The 21543-nt window shown below is 38.0% G+C and overlaps 1 protein-coding gene across 4 annotated transcripts in view; it reads right to left on the bottom strand.

Moving 5' to 3' along the window:
* Positions 1 to 3614: 3614 nt before the first annotated feature.
* The window catches only part of PDILT (protein disulfide isomerase like, testis expressed), a 78151-nt gene continuing 60222 nt past the window's right edge, over positions 3615 to 21543 (bottom strand). For all 4 annotated transcript variants that reach the window (XM_072597972.1, XM_072597973.1, XM_072597970.1 and 1 more), the window contains 5 exons: positions 19899 to 20096; positions 17051 to 17171; positions 13720 to 13898; positions 10507 to 10593; positions 3615 to 3826 (listed from right to left, as the gene is read on the bottom strand). In XM_072597972.1, coding sequence (XP_072454073.1) covers positions 3746 to 3826; positions 10507 to 10593; positions 13720 to 13898; positions 17051 to 17171; positions 19899 to 20096 — 666 coding nt within the window. In that variant the 3' untranslated portion in view covers positions 3615 to 3745. The remainder of the gene's footprint in view (positions 3827 to 10506; positions 10594 to 13719; positions 13899 to 17050; positions 17172 to 19898; positions 20097 to 21543) is intronic.

Below are 21543 nucleotides of genomic sequence, written 5' to 3'. Positions count from 1 at the left end.
TCTGATACCTCAAGTCTCTAACGGATTAGAAAAATGACTCATTGCAAAATCCTCTGCCTTTCAAAGGATATGAGGTACAATGGAAAGAGTACTGCTCCAGAGTCAGAGGGCCTGGGTTTAAATCTCACTTCTTACATTTATTACCTGTGTGACCTTGAAAAGTCACTTAACCTGGACTCCCAGTTTTCTCATCTGTAAAATAAGAATGTTGGACTTGATGGTCTCTGAGGTCCCTTTCAGATATAAATCTATGATCCTAGGAGTAAGTGGTCTAGCAAACACTATGTACATTTCCTTAAACCGGAGGCCATCTTTGGGCAGATAGGTAGTACAATGGATAGACTGCTTTGCTTGGAATCAGGAAGATATTAGTTAATTCATTTAACTTCTCTTTCTTTCCTCTCATTTCCGTAAAGTGGAAATAATAGCACTTATTATGCTATTACATATACAAATATGAGATATTTGTAAAGTGCTTTGCAAAATTTATTTTTTCAAATGTTTATTTATTTATTTTTCATTTTCAACATTCATTTCCACAAAATTTTGAGTTCCAAATTTTCTTCCCATCTCTCACCTCCCCTCACCCCATAACACCTTGCATTCTGATTACCCCTTCCCTCAATATGCCCTCCCTTCTATCACACCCCTCCCTTTCCTTATCCCCATCTTTTCTCTTTTCTTTCAGGGCAAGATTGATTTCTTTACCCCATTACCTGTATTTCTTATTTTCCAATTGTATGCAAAGGCAATTCTCAACATTCATTCCTAAAACTTTGAGTTCCAACTTCTCTCCCTTCCTCCCTCCCCACTCATCCCCAGTGAGAAAGCAAGCAATTCAATATAAGCTATATATGTGTACTTTTTGCAAAAGACTTCCATAATAGTCCTGTTGTGTAAGACTAACTATATTTCCCTCCATTCTATCCTGCCCCAATTTATTCTATTCTCTCTTTTGACCTTGTCTCTCTGAAAAGCGTTTACTTGCAATTACTCTCTTCTTCCATTTGTCCTCCCTTCTACCATCCCCCTCCTCACTTGTCCCCTTCTCCCCTATTTTCCTATAGTAAAAGATAGATTTTCTAACCAAATTGAGTGAGCATGTTATTCTCACCTTAAGCCAATGTGAAGAGAATAAGCTTCACTTTTTCCCTATTATCTCCTCCCTTTGTCTTCCATTGAAAAAGTTCTTTCTTGCCTCTTTTAAGAGATAATTTGCCCCATTCCATTTCTCCCCTTTTCCTCCCAGTATATTCCTGTCTCATCTCTTAATTTTATTTTTTCGATATCATCCCTTCTTATTCAACTTGCTCTGAGTTATCTGTCTACATATATTGAATTAGCCTATTTTTAAAGGTATTATTTTCTTTAGCATTTTATGGGTCTCCTTTAGCAAGCTGTCGACTTACTTTTCATGATTTTCTTGCATCTCTCTCATTTCTCTTCCCAATTTTTCTTCCTCCTTTATTATTTTTCAAAATCCGTTTTGAGCTCTTCCATGACCTGAGACCATTGCATATTTATGTTGGAGGTATTGGATGCAGAAGCCATGTCTTCCTCTGATAGTATGCATTGTTCTTCCTCATCTGACAGGAAGGAAGAAAACACCTGTTCACCAAGAAAGTAACCTTCTATAGTCTTATTTTTTTCCTTTTTGGGGCATTTTCCCAACCAGTTGCTTGACTTTTGAGTCCTTTGTCAAGAGAAGGGTATACTCTGGGGATCTGTAAGTTCTCAGTTCCTCCAAGGTGGTACAATCAAGGGAGAGGAGTTTACTCCTCTCCTGGCCTGTGCACTGGTCTGGGAACAACCAAAAACTTTTCTGCCCAGAATCTGCAAGTAGTAGAATTCCCTCTTCACAGCTGCCTCTAGCTCCTCCATGGCAGTGGTCTTCCTCCTCACCCCAGGGCCAGTCTCAGGGCTGGGATTCAGATCAGCTGCTCAATTCCCCCAGGGGCTTTAGGCAGAGGGCTCCAAAAATGGATGCTACTACTGCAGTGGCTGCTTCTTGTGGGGCCTGACCTCATCCCCTTCTTTCTCACCCAGAAGAAAAGGCTTTCTCACTGACCTTTGAAGTTTTCTTTGACGTTTGTGGGTTTAGGGATCTGACAGCCACTGCTGCTGGGGATTCCATCCCTAAGGCCTGTTCCAGTTCTGTTCCTGTTGGTGCCATGTGCCAAGGCTGGGCTGGGCTCCATGGGCTGTGCTCTGTTCCCATGCTCCCTGTGATAAACCTTTCCTGTCAGCCTTCCAGGCTGCCTTGGACTGGAAATCTCTTTCACTCTGCAATTTTGTAGCTTCTACTACCCTAGAATTTGCTTAGAGTCATTTTTTACAGGAATTTTATGGACTGTGGAGGAAGAGGTAGAGTATGGGTGTCTTTCTACTCTGTCATCTTGACTCTCCCCCTTATTTATCAGATTTGCAAACTTTAAAGCACTAAATAGATGTTATATTATCATCATTATTGCCTCATGTATAATCTAAAAATGACTGTTTTAGAGAGACCTAGCCCAAGCCAGGTCTGAAAGTGGTACAAGCTGATTATTACCGTACTTGGCCAACATTGGTAGAAACACTTGCCTAACTTTGTGCGGTAAACACCTCCCTCAAAAAGGAGATACTTACCTTTGGAATTTAAGAGCAGAACAATGTAGAGGATTAAAAAAAATTCAATTTATTGCCTTTGGGCAAAAAGAAAGAACTTTATGCCTTGTGATGAAAAGTGCTCATTTCCTTTGCAAATCCATTTAGTATGGCATTTAAGACTTCATCAAGCATTACTGGACATATACTCGAGGCCAAATAAAGAAAGATCCCACATACGCTACAATATTAATAACAGCCCTTCTTGTAGTGACAAACAAAACCCCCAAACCAAAAGCTAGCAATCAAATGGCTGCTGATCAGATAAATAGGAATTGTGTGAAGAAATTTTGATACATTTTGTAAGATATCTTAAAGGAAAACAGGAAAAACATTTTTTTAAAACCATTAATAGACTGGGATGAATACAATTATTATAATGATGTAAACAAAAAAAAAACATGGGAAGAGTCAAAGTCAAAGATTGATGACCAATCTTTGTCTCTTTAAATAGGAAATGTGTAAAGCACTTAGTACAATGCTTGGCACATTAATAGTAGGCACTTAAAAAATTCTTATGGTCTTCCCTTCCTTTTCCCTCCCTACTCTCTCCTTGATAGCAAGGTGGGAGACCATAGGTGTAGAAAGTTATATGTACTGTTAGATAAGGTTATTTTGTAAAACAATTTTGCTAAAGTGCTTTTCTATATTCTAAGGGAAAGTTCACTGGTGGAAGGATGGACATAGTGTAACTACGGTGTAAAAAACAAAAGGCATCATTAACACTTCAGAGTCACTCTCACCAGAAATCATTATATAAATTTTTGCCAATTGTGAAACGATCTCAGCAGGCAAGCTCCTCTGAACAGCTTGGTTGCCTTGGCCTTGCAGGCTGTGATGATGGTATTGTGACAGCTCTCTATTGCAGTGGTTCTGCAAGGAAAATGGGCCTGAATTTAAAACCAGAAGTTGTTATAAATCAGAGAATGATTTCCAGCTTGGAATGACACACTCTAAAGGAGACAAGGTCAAACAGGGATTTTTTTTTTATTCTGAGACTTTATTATTTTCTTTTAGAATATTTTTACTTCAAATGAGGTAGTCTTATGTGTCCTATGGCTTGTAAATGATGCATCTCTTTCCTCCTGGACTTAAGGGGTCACAGTTCTTCCTTGACTTTCCCCCAGTCTTGAACAGAAATATCCTCTTGCTCATCAGACTCCTCCTCCTCAAAAGACCACTAAATCAAGGGAAAGGGAGGATGGGTATGGAAGGAGAAGGAGGAAGGATGGAAGGAAGGAAGGAAAAAAGGAAGGAAAGAAGGAAGGAAGGAGGGAGAGTAAAAGAAGGGAAAGAGGGAGGAAGGCATAGAGGAGAGGAGGGGAAGGGAATGAGAGAGAGAGAGAGAGAGAGAGAGAGAGAGAGAGAGAGAGAGATGGGTTATTCTTATTGGATATGTTTTGTCCTATTGATAAAGTCTCTCTATTAGCAACAACCAAAGTTAAAAAACACACTGGATATGATAGGCTTATCTAGGCACACCCAAATAAGATAGTGAATGCATGTTGGTTACAAAAATAATAATAAGACGATCTCCCTCACCTAATCATATTAAAATGAGCACACATTCAGTCATTCACTTATACACATGTACATGAATATACACATACTCACACAAGGCACACATCTATATGGTATGAATTGAGACCTTAAAAGTCTCCTGTTACCAAATATTTCTCCTCTGTCTGCCATCTTGCCTGAAATTCCACCATTTGGGTTTATGTTCTTACGCATTAAGGAATTGCTTATTCTAAGAGACCTCTTTTAAAATTAAAATGCAGCCAAAAATAATAATAGATGAAGCTATTATCAGCTATAAACAAGTTATTGAGAATTCTGTCAGTTTCCTCTGGAAGAATTAGGCAAAACACGAAAGGAGCTCAGGTTATTCCTCCTCCTCTCTTCTTTCTCTTTCTCTTTTTCTTCCTCCTCTTCCAACTCATATTTATAAGAATCATTCTTTTTACAAAGCCTTTTATATACATTATTACATCTGAATCTCACAATAATTCCATGACAGGCGTATGTAGTAGGATTTTTGTTCCCACTTGACAAATAAGGAAACAAAGGTTAGAGAAATGACTCACCTGAGGTTCACAGATAGTAAATGGCAGAGTGTCAGGACTTTAACCTAGATCTTTTGCCTCCAAATTTAGTGGAATAATTTTGGGGCACTCATGTGGAAAAACCTGAGGGGGGCACTACAATGAGGCGTTCAGGATACCAGGGAGCAAGGTCAGGGGATAGGAAGAAACTTTTGAAAATGGAGGTGGAAGGACAATCAGTATAAATGTCAAAGACTTTTATGGGTTCAGTATTATAAATATGTCCACATCACCTAATTATCTAATTATAGCTTTGTAAAGATATAACACGAAGACTCCATTCTTGGACTCCTGCCCTCAAGGTCATACCTAGAAAATCCCTTCATCAACAGGTAAAATACTTGGTGGAATGTGGGGGAAAAGCAATGCAAAGGACTTTAGGTGTTGGCTTACAGCTGGCGCAAAGGTCGGTCTAACCACAGATACAGCTGAACCAAGAGAAGGGGCAGCCCATCTCCCAAAGAGTATTGAGAGGGAAGCTGTCCCAGGATAAGGCACTCTTAAACAGATAGGAGGCTAATACTTGAATCTTTTATGAAGTGAGATTTCCTGAGTCAGGAACTTTGTCCTAACTCAAACAGCAGAAATAGTAGCAACTGCATCTTACCTAACTCCCTATTAAACAGAGAAAAGATTTTGAAAAAGCAGTTATAGGAAGAGAATATATGCAGTGAAAGACAATGGAAAGTTCACTAAATTTGGAGTCAGAGGATTTATGTTCACACCTTGCCTCTTCTGCTTACTACCTTGTTTGACCATGAAAAAATCATTCCCTCTACTAGTCCTCAATTTCCTGATCTGTAAAATGATGGGGCTGAGCTAGATAATCTCTTAAATCTCTTCCAGCTCTCACTCTATATTTCTATGAATTCTAAAGAAGTAAGGTTCTCCTTTTCCTGATCTTCATCACATGAATTAAATTAATCAATGAGAACTTCCTTGAAGAAGGTACAGGTCAGGTTGATGGGCCTATTAAAATATAAAGGACTAACTGAGAGTTCTATGGCCCTTTTTCAAATCCTATTAGAGAAAAGATAATTCATCTGATTTCCTAGTGGAAGGCATATTGCTCCTCTTCTGTCTACTTTGTGTCTTGACCTCCAACATCTTGCATTCCTCTTCACAGTTCTACCACCCAGAATAGTTTATCTCTGTACCTGCACCAGTTTCAATAGCATAACTTGGTGTAGCAGGAAAGGTGATGATAGTGATGGTGGTGGTGATGATGAGGATGAGGATGCAGATAATAATATAATAACTTCTTCAAAGCCCAGTCAAATATTAAACCAACCCTTTATTCCTGGTATAAATTCTATGTTGTCATAGTATGTAATTTTGCTAATATATTATAATCACTCTGATGATGTTTTATTCAATATATTCACATCTATAATTATTCACGGTTTCAGTACATACTTTTCTTTTTCTGCTTTATCTATCCCTGATTTAGGTTGGGAGCATATTTGTCTCACGGAAAGAACTTAGTAAGATATTTTTTCTCTATTTTTGGAAAGAACATATGTAATATTATACTTAACTGTTCTTTTATTATTTGACAGAATGCACTTGGACACAAATTCAGGTGGTCCTAGGTTGCTCTCTCTGACACATTGGGAGTTTTTTGTGGGGAGGAAGGGGAAGTCTTCTTCAATTTCTTTCTTGGAGACCAGATTATTATACTGTGAATATGGGTATTTCATACTTTTGCAAATATTACTCTGCTTTGTTTGTTAGTAGTTTTGTTGGTCTACACTTAGATGAAATAGTTCCTAATGATGTCCTTTATTCCACTTTCATCTACAAACTCTTCTTTTTGATTTTATCAATGTGGTTTTATCTTTCTGTTAAAAAATTACCTAATGACTTATCTACTTAAAAAAATAGCCTCTAGGTTTATTTACCAGTCATTGTACTTTATATTTATTAACAATTTTATTTACCTATTTTTTCTTTTCAAAATTTCTATTTTTGTATTTGGTGGATTTTTTATTTGTAATTTTTTCTATTTTTTATTTGTCCCAATTCTTTGAACTTTTCTTTCTTTTGTTGAAAGTGTTTAGAGATATATATTTTCCCCTAAAAATTGCTTTGACAGCATCCCCAAAACTTTGACATGATGTTTCTTATCATTTTCTTTAATAAAGTTATCTATTCTCCCTGTTATTTGTTTTTGACCCACTGATTCTCCAGGGGTAAATCATTTGGCCTCCCTTTGTCTTTGAATCTTTTCTTCAAGTATCCTTTATTGGTTAAAATTGCATTAAATTATGATTGGCAAAACATAGTATTTCTGCTTTTCTATATTTTATGAGGTTTTTATGCCCTAACAAGTGGTTAATTTCAATGAAACTGTTATATACAACTGAGATATATGTATTTTCTATTCTCATTGAATAATTCTGAGAAACCTAATTTTTGTCTAAAATTCTACATGTCTAGCCTTTTCCTTACTTATCTTTTTGTTAAAGTTGTTCTGAAAGGTACACATTAAAATACCCAATTATTAATGTTTTGTTGTCTATTTCTCCCATAATTCAGTGGATACAGAAAGAGAAGGCTTATGATCAACAATAATAATCTATAATTGAAGTGAACTGTTCCTATTTCATTGTTCCTCCCCTCTTTACCAAGCCCAGACCTCGCTTACCAGTTTATATATTTTCTAATCCCTTCTTTATGCTTATTCTTCCAAAGCTTAGCCAGTTTCTGTGTTTTCCATTCTCACGTCACTTCCCTGGGATGACTCCTCTAGCTTCGAAGCTCTGGCTAGCTTCCATATTGTCCTTACCTCATGATTGTCCCTCTAGAAAACCCATCTACCAGTTTCCTTCAGCTATTTATTTGTTTGTGTATGTTCAGCTCTGAACTAGACAGATGAGGTAAGGTTACATGAAGTTTTCCCTGATCCTTCCAGATGCTCATATATTTCCCCAAGAAATTTGCTTTGTTTTAATTTATTTTTTCCTGGAGGTAGGAACTATTTAATATTTGTTTATGTATGTGTTTTGACCATGTCTATGTCTATGTTAGGCCAGAGTCTAACACATCTCCTGGTCAACATTTGATGGCAATACAGCAAATGTTTGTTGTCTGACTCCCTGACTGACTGATGGAAACACACCCATAGCAGAAGTGACTTGAGAAATTATTGGAGCCCTGTGAAAAGTCATAAGAAGGTTATATTAATAACCAACTGAAATACATAGTACAAAACTTCAATGCCATTTTGACCAGTTAAAAATAACAAAAAAGAAAACTGGAATGGAATTGAGAAATCCAAAGAATATTAGAAATTTTAGATTCCCTTAATCAGCAACTGAAATCAAGAGTCAAAAGTTGATATAAGGAGTGAAAGCAGCAAAAAAATTCTCTTGATTTAAATCCATATTACAGAACCTTGAGCGCAATTAAATCAATGGAGATACAGAACCTCTGAAGAAGGAAAACTTCAGGTCACCTATATGGTTGTCAGAAGTCCAATACAACCAAAATATGAGTTGGGTCAAATGCAAATTTTGAGCGCTACTACTACAAAGGACAAAAGAGTCAGGTCAAAAGACGTGACTGAAATTCTAGCTTCTCTGCAAAACTGGACAGTGCTAGGACTGGATAAGATCAATAATTATTGCTTCAAATATTCCAAAGCAGAGAAAGAATTACAAGCAAAGCATTCTACCAACTTTTTCTCAGATGCAAGTCTGATTCCACTCTTTCTTAAGAGAAGCTATCACACATCTATATCCAAAAGGCATCTGACTGGCCTAGTGGATAGATTGCTAGACCTGGATTCAGAAAACCTGGGTTCAAATTTGGCTCCATACAGTTACTGTGTGGCCCTGCCAAATCACTTATCCTCTGTCTGCTTCAGTTTCCACAACTATAAATGGGGATGATTATAACAACCTATCTCCTAGGGTTGCTGTAAGGATTAAATGAGACAATATTTGTAAAATCCTTAATACATAGAAGGTACTTAAAATGTTCATTTCATTCCTTCCAAGAGATAACACCAATTAATACTTCAATATAAACCAATTATGTATTCCTGTATTTTATACAAAAGATTCACAGTCTATATAGTAAAAACATATGACTGCTTTAAAGAAAACAATATTTTGTCTGAGGAACAAAATGAATGTGTCCAAAAGGGTCAGGAGGATAAAGAGCAAATTAAAATCAGTCACTAATTATTGAATAAGCATCCCAAAAGTAGCATGGCATTTATACTGCTTTTAATGATTATATCAAACCCTTTGACTCAGTTTCTCAATTATGGCTTATTCGCATGCTACGAAGGTAACAAAGAGAATCATTTATAGTAAGAATGTTATGGGTTTTGAAGACCACTTGGAAAATTGTTTCCTATTTAAGACATTCCTATAAAGTGGGATGAAAGGCAGGTCACACTCATTGTCTTGTCTCCTTCTGGAATTGACCTGAAGATACTTTCAGCAAGCCTACAGAAGATGAGTCCAAATCCCAACACTTTTATCCATTTACAAAGGTATAAATCTTAACCACCTGAGGTCAATCCTTTGTAGTCATGGCTGATGCTTTGTGACCTCATTTGGGGTTTTCTTGGCAGATGCTGGACTGGTTTGCCATTTCCTTCTCCAGTTCATTTTATAGATGAGGAAATCGAAGTAAACCTTAAGTGACCTGCTCAGGGTCACATATCTAGTAAGTGTCTGAGGCTAGATTTGAACTCAGGACGATGAGCCTTCCTGACTCCAGATCTGATACTCTATTCACTGTGCCATCTAGCTGCCAGGGAACTTCCCAAGCAATAGTATGCGAAATTTGAAACATCAAAGAACGATAGTAGACTGGGGACTTGTACCAAGACCATTCCATTGAATGTAAAATAAGAACAAGTTAAAAATAATATTAGCTACTATTTATGTAGCAGTTTATATGCAATATGCCATCTGGGCCTCCTAATAGCCCTGTGATATAAGTACTGCAGGCATTATTATCTCCCTTTTTGATATGAGGAAACTAAGGATGAAAGAAGTTAAGTGGCTTACTCAGGGTCACTTAGCTAGTAAGTCTCTGCTTCAGGATTCTAACCCAGATCTCCCTAACACCAATACCAGCCCCCTGTCCACTGCCCCATACTATCACTCTGAAGGTCATCTAGTTGATTTCTATAGGAGAAAGATTCTTCCTAGATACCCAGGAAAGGAAAGAATTGGGAGTGTTCTCCAGAAGCTTTCCTAAAAGATAATCCCATTTGATTTAACACTTGGTAAGCAGAGAATGAGAAAGCTCCCTGTATCCTTCCTGACCTCAAGACAGAGATTTGAATTCAGGACCATCACTGGGCAAGTTTTGTTTTTTCTTTTATTTTCAGCAGGTCAGGCCAAAAGATAAATATAAATGTAGATGTACATACGTGTGTATATGTGTGTCCTATACACACATACATATGTATACACACATATACATATACAAGCATGTATACACACACATACATGCATAGAAAGCTACATAAACACAGATATATAGACATATAAATATACACACACACACACTACAGTCCTTGAACTGGGTAAGACCACCTCTCATTTTTAATCTAATCCATTCTCCTCTCTTAAAATAGACAAATGCACCTTAGCTTGTCCTTGATTTTAAAGAAGAAAGCATGATACTGATTGGAGGTCTATCCTAGTGTGCAATTGGTCTTTTAATTACCTAGTTCCTGATGTCCCTAAATTGGGCATAATTATTAAGGACAAATTGAGATAGCCTTTACCTCCTCTGATTCCATTTGGGACTTGATTTCTTTTTCCACAAATTCAATAAATGCCTCCAGAGTATATTTACCACTATATGGTACAACCTAGGAAGAAGGAAAAGCAAAACACAAGATAGTGGTTAGACTTCTCTTGCAATTACAGAAAAAAAGCAAATTATGGTTACCTAAGAACCACAGGGATTTGGAGTTGGAAGGGGCTTTAAATATCATCTCATCAAAAACTCTCATTTCGAAAGAGGAAACAGACCCAGAAAAGTTAAGCAACTTGTCTAAGGTCACACAAACGGTAGAGAGCTGGGTCAGGATTTAAAATACTGTCCTCTGACTCCAAATCCAGTTTCTTTTCCAAGATGAAATCCTTGGCCCAAGAATTTCACATATGGTAATAACTTTTAGGGTATTACTGAAATTTTAAGCTTTAATAACTTCAAAAGTATAAATGGTATAAACTTATAAAAGCATCATTTGAAATATTATTAAAATTTTAAAATATTGATATATTTCTTATTTTCATTTCAACATAACCACCATCCTATGCTATACATTGCTTGAGTCAATTTTTAAATTTTTAAAGAACATCAACTGCTACTCACTGGCTCAAAGGATTGAATTTCTATTCTTAGCCTTAAGATCATTTAGAGAATGAGGTTCTGATGCATACGTGACAATTTTGATGTGGCCCCCACCAGAAAAAGTCTATTGGCGATAGATTAAGTGATCCAGATGGCCAAGTTAGAGGGTTCCCACGACCAATCATTGATCTAAGAAAGCATCATCTAGGATTGCATGCACAAAACATAACGACAGAGTGCTCCGTCTTGTCAAAATTAAAAATTTTTTATTCAAAATTCAGGAAACTATATAAGTATAGAAGAAATGTAAAAATTAAATTTTCAACTGATATTTTTCTAAGTTTATAGAATTTATACTTCTGAAGTTACTAAAGCTTTTAAATATCTTAAGACTTCTGGGACTCACTCACACATATAGATATAGACACGTAGATAGTGCTTGAAATCTTCCAAAGTCTTTTACGTATCCTTTCTTTTTTCATTTGCTGCAACTATTATGATTCCCATTTTACAGATAACAGAACTGAGACTCAGGGAGGATAAATGACATGTGCATGTATATAGTCATGAATTTAATGAGAATTAAAATAAGGATTTTAATTAAGTCTTTCCTGTGTCCACTATAATGTGATGCTTCTTCTGGTGTATGATTTTTATAATCTCCCTGAAATGGCTATTGCCTCTGGGATAATTTTTGAATATCTCCACCTGGCATTCAAGGTCTTTTAATACCCAGTCTTTCCCAACAAGCAGCCTCTCTTCCAGTTACGTCAGTTTCCTGAAAACACTACTCATTCCCATTTCCTTTTCTTGGCTCTAGTATTTTAAACTGCTTGGAATGACCAATTCCCACCCACTGCCTCCATCCATTTAAATCCTATCCATCCTTGAAACTCCCCATCCAAGTACCTACTCTGTTAATGATTTTCTCCAACCACTCCAGTCCACACTGATCTCTCCCTTTTTTGAATTCTAGACACTGCCTTGCTTAATACTTTATTGTTTCCTAACTGTTTTCATGTGTTAGTCTTGTCTTCTCAGATAAACCAGTAGTGTCAAACTCAAATAGAAACAGGGACTGTAAAATGGTGCATAAGGAGCCCAGTGGACATATAATGACTTAGGAAACCATATATTAACATTATCTATGTTTTATTGTATTTTTATTTATTTTGTTAAATATTTCCCAATTACATTTTAATCTGGTTCTAGTGGCCCTTGAGAGTATTGTGGGCCACATGTGGCATCCTTACTGAGTGTTTGACATCCATAGGCTAAACTCTGGGTCCCTGGGAAGAAGGAATCTTACATTATTTTTTGCCTTACACCCAAATACAATGGCACCATGTCAGCACAAAATAAGTGTTTGGGGAAAAACTAATTGATAATTGAGAGGTAGTCAGGTTTGTTGAGGGGAGCACTGGGAAACCAGGCAGGACCATGGACTCTCAGATTTGGGGCTAAAAGAGACCATAGAGATCTTCTTTTGATGTAGTATCAAACCCAAATAGAAATGGGACCATTAAATCATACATAAGAGGATCCTGGGGCAATGAAGAAACTGTAGCTGTTCACCAGCAATGGTGAACCTCTACCTCCCTCATTATTTTTTGCATCATTCTATCACTAAATTTATTTCTCTTTGCTTATTATTTTTTAAGTCAAATTTACTTTTTATAATGCAAAAGCCTTCTCGAAAAGAGACTAGTTTCTATAAGATATGGTTGGGGGTGGGGGGAAGAGAGAGAGAGACAGAGAGAGACAGAGACAGAGACAGAGAGAGAGATTAAGGGGCAGATTAAGAGCAAGGAGTTACTCATCCTGGGTACACCTAGAAAAAGAAGGGAAAATTTTCCAAATCTGGGGCGGTTTCTTCACCTAAGGAACTGAGAGTAATTAAAGAGATATTAACGATTCATAATTATTCAGCTCCCTCAAAGCAGAGAAACCCAGTGGAATCCAGACCTAGATTCCAAACTGAATCAGCCACGCAGTACTGTTGAGTTGAGGAGGCTTTCTCTTTAAGCCTTTGAGTGGGTGGGGGAAGTTGGGGCCCTTTTGCTGTCTCTGCAGCAAGTTAAAGTTCTCTTCCTTGGAGACAATGTGGAACAAAAAGCTTTAAAAATGAATATTAGAGGTTGCTTTTACATGCAACCAGGAAATAAGATATATAAGCATTGGGATATAGAAATTTATCTTATCCTACCGGAAAATAGAAGGGAGGGGGATAAGGGTGGGGGGGGAGACGGATAGAAGGGGAGGCAGATTGGAGGAAAAGGCCATCAGAATACATGTGGTCCTGGAGTGGAGTAGGGGGAAGATGGGGAGAAAATTTGAAATGAAAAATTTTGTGGAAGTAAATATTGAAAACTGAAGATAAATAAATTAATATGAAAAAAATAAAAATTTAAACTCCCTTCCTTATCCCACACTAAGGAAAAAGTGACACACAAGACATAGAAAGGGCAGAGTTGAGGGAAGTTGACCCTTTCCAGCATACCTCTCCTCTTGCCATTATTAGAATGAGATCCAGGACCCATTAAATGTTCAAACATTGGTCATTATCACACAATTCAGTAGAAAAGGACAGAAGGCAAGCATTGAATGAAAGCACAGGGAAGACTGAAAATTTCCTCACCGAATCAGATTTAGCTGGAAAAAATTTGAAGAATGGATACTTTCCCAGGAACATCTGATGAATGTCATTGGCAGTGATGTCAATTTTTGCAATGGTGACAGATTCGTGATACTGGTATTTCTTGCCTAACTCCTCTAATACTGGAAGCAGAGACTTGCATTCATAAGACCATGGAGCATCTGTAAGACACGGACCATAGGAAAAGACATAGTCAAGGAAGTGGAAAAACTAAAGCAAGATTTGGAAAACTCATGTTAGCTTCTCTTTTGCTAATAATGAGGTGACTGGCACTTCTCTTCCTAAGCATCACCATTTTTTAAAATTCATGTTTGTCTTGTTCCTGAGTCCTCTATAATCCTCTGTATGGTCCTCTACATGGTCCTCTATAATCCCATTTTGAAAAGAAATTCCCTAAGAATTGCTCTGTCCAACATTAAGAAATGCCAGAGTAGTCTTATAGCCTGGTATTTAGACCAAGATCTAAATAGACACCTTTATGGCAAAAAAGACAAAAAAGTCTTTTCCTGAAGTGTGGGTAAGGGCATTTCTTAAAGCTTTAGAAAGTTTCAAAGTGAAGGAAAATTTAATATTTGCCGTTCATTCCCACCCTATATCCTTCCTTTGCCCTTTCCTTCCTTCCCTCACTTCCTAGGTCTAACCCCGGGGTCTCTAAGTTAGTGTAATTCCTTAACCATCCTCTCTTACCCATGAACCTCCATTTACTTGTCCTTAAAGATGTCCCCAAGGCATTAGCAAGCTTTGCCTGCTGGTTTCAGGAAAGAGAGGGACCTAATGGATGTACCCAGGGAGCCCATTCTACCATAGTTTTACTTAAAAGAAAATGACACTGATTTAGTTTTGCATCATTACCATGACTTTCAGCAGAGCCAAATGATCGTTCTTACAACATGAAACTTCTAGTTAGTACATAAAGGTGATTGAAGGGAGCCCACAATGTTCCTTGTGAGAGACAATAATTTCCATTATTTCTTCACTTGGATCTTATCTGACCCACTACTGAGATGGAGAAGCAATAATGTCTTCTTCTTCCATTTCTTTTCCTCCCCCACCTCCAATACACTCTTATACATACATAATGGTACCATGAATCTTGCCCCGGTACAGTCTTACTTTGCCTTCCTGATAATTATATATGCTTTATATAGAAAACATAGGATAGAGATGATAGATATCCATAGAGAGACAGATGGAAAACACAGAACCTATGATTTCACTGGGAGCTCATGGTTAAGGAGACTCCTACCATTGTTGGTTTGCACTTGTGCTACTTACAGGCTTAGAGAGTTGTTTGGGGGAGGGGACATTTAGAGGTTAAATAACGTCTGCAAGTTCACATAGCCAGTATTTGCCAGAGGCAAGATTTGAACCCAGTTCTTCTGAGCTCCAAGGACAAATTTCTATCAGCTACACACACTGCCTTTCATGATAGTTAATCCCATTGTCACATGCCTCCCATTTAACTAAACAGTAATTGTTTCTCTTTTACCCAGGAACCCTGAAGGTCTTCCCCTCTCAGTTTGATTTATTTTTTTTTATTAAAGGGGCCATCCCTTGAAAAACTTAAAGAAGCCTATTCATTGAATGGATATTATCTCACTCAAAGTAAAATTGTGATAAGATCTAAGCCTGAAAGGACCAGGGTCTCACATGGCATCCTGGGCCATCTCCAGTCATCCTGATGAATAGCAGGCCACTGGACCAAGATGGCTTAGGAGAAGAAGGTGAGGTTGGTGATCTTGTAAAGCTCCCCCTCCCTCAAATCAAAGTCAACTGCAAGTCATGTCATCATCTTGATGTCATGGTCCTCTTTGAGAATGAAGGACAAACACAAAACAATCAAATTTTGAATATTTCCTGAATAGAAATCCTTGCACTATGGTTGTCACTGTTAAAGATTCCTCAGCATTCAAGAATCTTTATATTTCCTCAGTGTGAAATTCCCAATATAGGGAGCCTCAATAATACAAGGACTTTCAAAAAAGAAACTGGCATTCTCCTTGGGGACCCTTCCCCCCAAAATGCCAATTCACATTTCAGTCTCAGAGATCCAGATGGATTCAGGAAGAGCAGTTCAAGGCATTGCATAAAACTATGGTTATAGAAGACTGGTAAAGGTATGATGTTGTACAACTCAAATCAAAGCACTGGAGCTTGTTCTAGTGTCTTGGCTAGCTCCATAACATAGAACTATGTTTTTTAAGAAAAAAGTGCTAAAAACATGCACCTTCGTTTACCTGCATTTAATTAACTCTCTTGAATACACCTCACATTGACTTCTGAGCTAGAGTAACAGTATTATATCAAGATTCCCATGGAACAACATGCAGACAGTTATGTTTTTGTGGCTCCATCAATTATTAAGGACTGCACTAAGTGCTGGTGATACAAAGAAAGGCAAATACACAGTCCCTGCTCTTAAAGGATTCAGTCCAATGAGTGTAAACAACTATGTGTGATTAAAATATATATTGGATAAACTGAAGATCATTTCAGGGGGAAGGTGCTAGCATTAAGGGGGATCAGAAAGTTACCGGGACTCCCTCTACCGAAATGCAAGTCATCTAGAACGTAGCAGATAAATCTCAGGCAGATGCCTCTGATTTAGAGTACTGGTACGTTCATAGTCCCATAGCTAGTGTGACAAGGAGATTTTAACTCGTCTTCCTGCATTCATATGTTCACGGTGTACACTATGCCATGGGGTCATCCGTGTGGACAAGTTACCTATTATTCCTTGAAAAACTGTTAACTATTTATGAAAGGGTACTTTGAGTAGAGTAACCAATTAAGAGGTATTCTGAACAGTATTGGTAGGTTGGTTTGGACATAATCCCTTCAGCAACATATTTGTATAGCACCCACTATTGCCATGCGCTGTGTTAAACACTTCATAAATATTCTCTCATTTGACAACCCTTGCAGGTGGGTGCTGCTATTATCCCTCTGTTAAGGAAACTGAGGCAAACAGAGGTTCTTATTAAATAACATTTATATAGTATTTACCTTGTCCTAGGCACTCTACAAATATGATATCATTTGATCCTCACAACCACCCTGGGAGGTAGGTGTTATTGTTATACCCAATTTACATTTGAGGAAACTGAGACAAACAGGTTAAATGACTTGCCCAGGGTCTTACAGCTAGTAAGTGTCTGAAGCTAGATTTGAACTCAGGTTTTCCTGACTCCAGTCCAGCTACCTTTCCACCAAGCTAGCTAACTGCCTCTAGTGACACCCCAGCAACCGCATGCATGACAATTCTTAGGCTCCATTATATTCTTGGCATTCATTCTCCCTGAGCAATACTTACAGAACATTACGAAAGCATTCCTTTTATGGCTGAAGACAACCTCCTTGAAATTCTTTCCAACAAGCACCTTGACAGGCTTAGTATCCCAATCTTTAGGAATATTTTCACTGGGTAATTGTTGCTGAAAGGACAAATTCAAAAGCTCAAGGAGATTTTAAGGTGGGAAAGTACACAAATACCTGGCCCCAGTCAGTATGAACAAGGATGATGAGGGCTTTTACACCTGATTGATCATAGATCATGGGATTATGGATCTGAAGGTAGAAGGAACTCTAGGATCATAGATTTGGAACTGAAAGGGATGGCAGAAATGAAATCAAATCATAAATTTTTCAGCTGGAAAGGTCCCTGGAGGTCCTACCTCTTCATTTGACAATAGGCAAATGAGGACCAGAGATGAAGTGACAGGCAATAAGAGATAGAATTGAGTTATGAACACAGTTACTTTTGATTTCAAGTATAGTAGTCTTTTCACTACGTCATACTCTATCATGCAATTAGGTGATACAGTGTATACAATGCTGAATTTAGAGGCAGGGTGTTCTGAGTTCAAATTCTACCTTACTACTTATATAACACTGGACAAGTCATTTAACCCTCTCCCTGGCTCAGTTTCCTCATCTGTAAAGGGGTCCTAATAAGAGCACCTAGCTCCCAGGGTTGTGAGGATTAAATGAGATAACCTATACGGTGTGTGTGTGTGTTTGTCCTTTGTTACCGAAGAAGACCATTCCAATGTCAATGATGACCGTGTCAACGATGATATGACTTGCACTTGACTTTGTTTTGAGTGAGGGAAGTCTGTGAAGGTCACCAGCCTCACTTCTCCTCCAGAGCCATCTGAATCCAGTGACCAGATATTCATCAGGATGACTGGAGATGACCCAGGATGAGGCAATTAGGGTTAAGTGACTTGCCCAAGGTCACACAGCTAGTGAGTGTCAAGTGTCTGAGGTGAGATTTGAACTCAGGTCCTCCTGACTCCTGCACTGGTGCTCTATCCACTGCACCACCTAGCTACCCCAAATATAACTTATATAAAGTTTTTTGCAAGCCTTAAAGTGCTAGATAGATATTCTCTCTCTCTCTCTCTCTCTCTCTCTCTCTCTCTCTCTCTCTCTCTCTCTCTCTCTCTCTCTTTCTCTTTCCTCTCTCTCTCTCCAAATATATATGTATGTATATATGTATGTATGTAAATAGATAGATAGATATAGCTGTTGGTTTTATTTTTTTAACTGTAATATCAGTATTTAAACAAAACTTTTTTTTTCCAACAGCATCTGCCATTGGTTAAGCACACAGCAGGTACTCACTCCAAAAAGCTTTATTGTTTAATTGACCTCCAAGCCTTTTTATGGACCAGCCGCCCCCAACACACACACACACTTTTTTCTACAGGCAAGCGCCCTCTTATCCTAAGTGTAGACCTTTGATTCTCCTCAGTTTGCTCCATCTTTCAGCTGAATCACACACACACACACACACACACACACACACACACACATACACACACACAGAAACAATCACCTTATTGCAGATGCCTCTGAAAATACGGTGGCCATGCCTCTAAATATGTCTGATAAAGTCCTAAAATATCACTAATTTTTGTTATTATTAGGACAGAGAAATGAAAGCAAAAGTCTTTTCTATGTATACCTGATATATGGACTACTCTGGACAAATGAAGGGGGTGGGGAGAAGAATAGGGCATGGGCTTATGAAGCTTCTACTAGGTGTCAAACACTTTGTTAAGTAAACACTTTACAAATTTTATCTCATTTGATCCTCACAACAACCTTGGAAAGGTAGACACCATGATGATTCCCATTTTATAATTGAGAAAATGGAAGCAGACAGAGGTTGTGACTTCACCAGGGTTATACAGTTGGTAAATGTCTAAAGCTAGATTTGAACATAGGTCTTCCTGACTCCAGCCAGGGGTTCTAAACACTTGCCCCACATAGCTACCTCTCACAAGAAGGGAGGCATGCTCTGAGACATCCTCACCATAGAATTCTTGATAATATTAGTTCATAACACATAACATGGGAATGGGGAATAGGGAAGGGAGGTGGAGAATAAGTTTCTATGCCCCAAAAAGAAAAATCTACTAGCATATAGACTACTTAGGAGGAAACATCAATTTGAATCAGTGAAAATTCTGAATTTTGTTATAATTTTCTTACTTTCAAGTATATACGTCTAATTGGTTTAACCATAGAATTTCTTGAAGATCTAAAGGGACTTGTTTCATGAATAACTGAAAATTATTTATAATTAGAAAATCAGTTGATTGCATACAAATGGCTTCTGAAGACTTAGCAATTAGTGTCTGTGAAGGACTCCTGAATTCAGAGCAGGAGGACCAGACTTTGGATGCTGGTTCTACAATTTAGTGATTTTACAATTTTAATTGGTGATCTTAGATCACCTAAATGGGTGCTCTGGAACAAACTTATTCATCAGTTTACCATCCCAAATTCATTTTCAGACGATTAAGAAGCTCTCTGGTTGCTGGCAGGTATTAGGTATTCTATCCATATTGTTACGTACTCATTGAAATAACTAAATCTGCCCAAAAAGGAAAAAAAGATTTTTTTAAATTATCAGATAAAATTAAAGTTTTTCTTATCACCCAGTAAAACAGAATATTTTAAATTAATTCAATATCCTGTTTCTTCCCCATCCCTCGTAGTTGACTCCTAAAAAATATCCTTTATTTTTACTGTGTAGGTGATATCTATTATGTCTACCCATAAGGTAGGTCATGACCAGTAGAACGTAGGAAAATTAAGAGCTTATACTACTGATTCCTGCCCCAAAAAACAAAACTAAACGAAACTTAAACCTTTGCAAGTCCATCCAAGAAATTCTCGCAGAACTTTTTCACATTTTTGAAGGTTATCTCCTCAGCAGGCATTCGATATCTCATGTTCTTAGTCAGGTTTAGGATTCGGACACCAGGAATGTCCCAGGAAGAGATCTGGAAATATTCTAAAACATGGATGTTGTCAACTTCATCTGTATTCACAATAAGAAAAATGAGCTGCCAAATTAAAACAGAACAAAACAAAAAAATTATCCCTAAATTTTTTGCCAGAATGAAGGAGCTTTGCTAGATCAAATAACACATGATTTCAAGCTTCATTTCTTTTCCCAGGTTGCCTTATCCAGTGGAGTGAAACAAGAAATGAGGGCCACTATCCCAAACATAAGGATTCCAGTAGGCCACATAGTGTCTTAGTTTTAATGTGCAATATTATCTATCTATATTTTAGTGTATTTTTTATTTATTTTGAAAAATATTTCCCAATTATATTTTATTCTGGTTTGGCAGGTGTCGTATTTGACACCCTGTCTCAACAAATTCTCAATTATTCTTACTGCTGGAAGAAACAGATAAATCAAAACAACAGAAAATCTCTCCATTTCCTCCTCGTCTTCCCCTTTCTTCCCCTCCCTGCTCCCTCTCCTTTTCTTCCTCCTCCTTTTACTCCCCATACCTCTCCAAGTAGTTCTGGAACAGTGATCAAATCAACTCTGCCACTATTCCTGGAATGGGTGTATAAATCTCTTCGTCTATGGCCCTGCTCACTATTTCTATTACTTTCAGGACCATTACTTGCCCCTGACTTTGCTCTGAGACATCATAATTCAGAAGGTATTGACCACATTCTCCTGTGGTACATTCATTCCTGCCACACCCGTCACAGAATCAACATTCCAGTTCCTCACTTGGCCCCACCATTAGCAGCTATGACCCAAGAGTTGGGGGTAGAGACATCTCCAGCTCAGCCTCCTTCAAGCCCTACAGTCAGCAGCACAGAAATCTCATGGTGTCCTTAAATATACCTCCTCCTCTTGGATGTCTGCACGCCAGATAAGCATTGCCCACTTCTTGCCCAGCACTATCTGCCTTTGCCCACAAGTGAAAAAATTCCTAGCTGCAGATATCTAAGAAATCATAGCCACTAAGTACACACCAACCAGTGGCTAAGGAGACAGCCCAGATGCTTGCTGGGAAGAACAGGGTAGTGGATAATCTACCCATTGGTACTTGAGAATTGCTTGTAAATGAATCTCTCTACAATACAGATTCTATACCACAGTATATTTTCTCCTCCTTTGCCAGGGCACTTGCAGCAAGTTATAGCCAAAGGAGTGTGTGTGTGCGAGTGTGTGAAATTTCCACATGCTGACACAAAGCTCGCATTGGCCCATTTAAGTTATGGCTTTGCTTACGAGACCTGGCTTTCAGTCCTGGCTCCCAACCTACTGTGCGTGTCATCTTAAATGAGTCTTTTGTGTGGCATGATGGCACATTCCTGTAGCCCTGATTCTGGAGAGGTTGAAGATGGTAGATTGAGTCTGGGTATACTGAGATGCAGTCAGACTAAAGCTGATCAGGCACCCACATTAAGTCCTGCAACAATACAGTGAGGCCCTAAGTATGTAGGGCCACCAGGTTGTCTCAGAAGGGATAATCTGGCCCA

Source organism: Notamacropus eugenii, chromosome 3 (assembly GCF_028372415.1).
Source record: "Notamacropus eugenii isolate mMacEug1 chromosome 3, mMacEug1.pri_v2, whole genome shotgun sequence".
NCBI classification, from domain to species: Eukaryota; Metazoa; Chordata; class Mammalia; order Diprotodontia; family Macropodidae; genus Notamacropus; species Notamacropus eugenii.
Note: the sequence above shows the minus strand (reverse complement) of the source record. Positions and strands in the feature narration are given on the sequence as shown.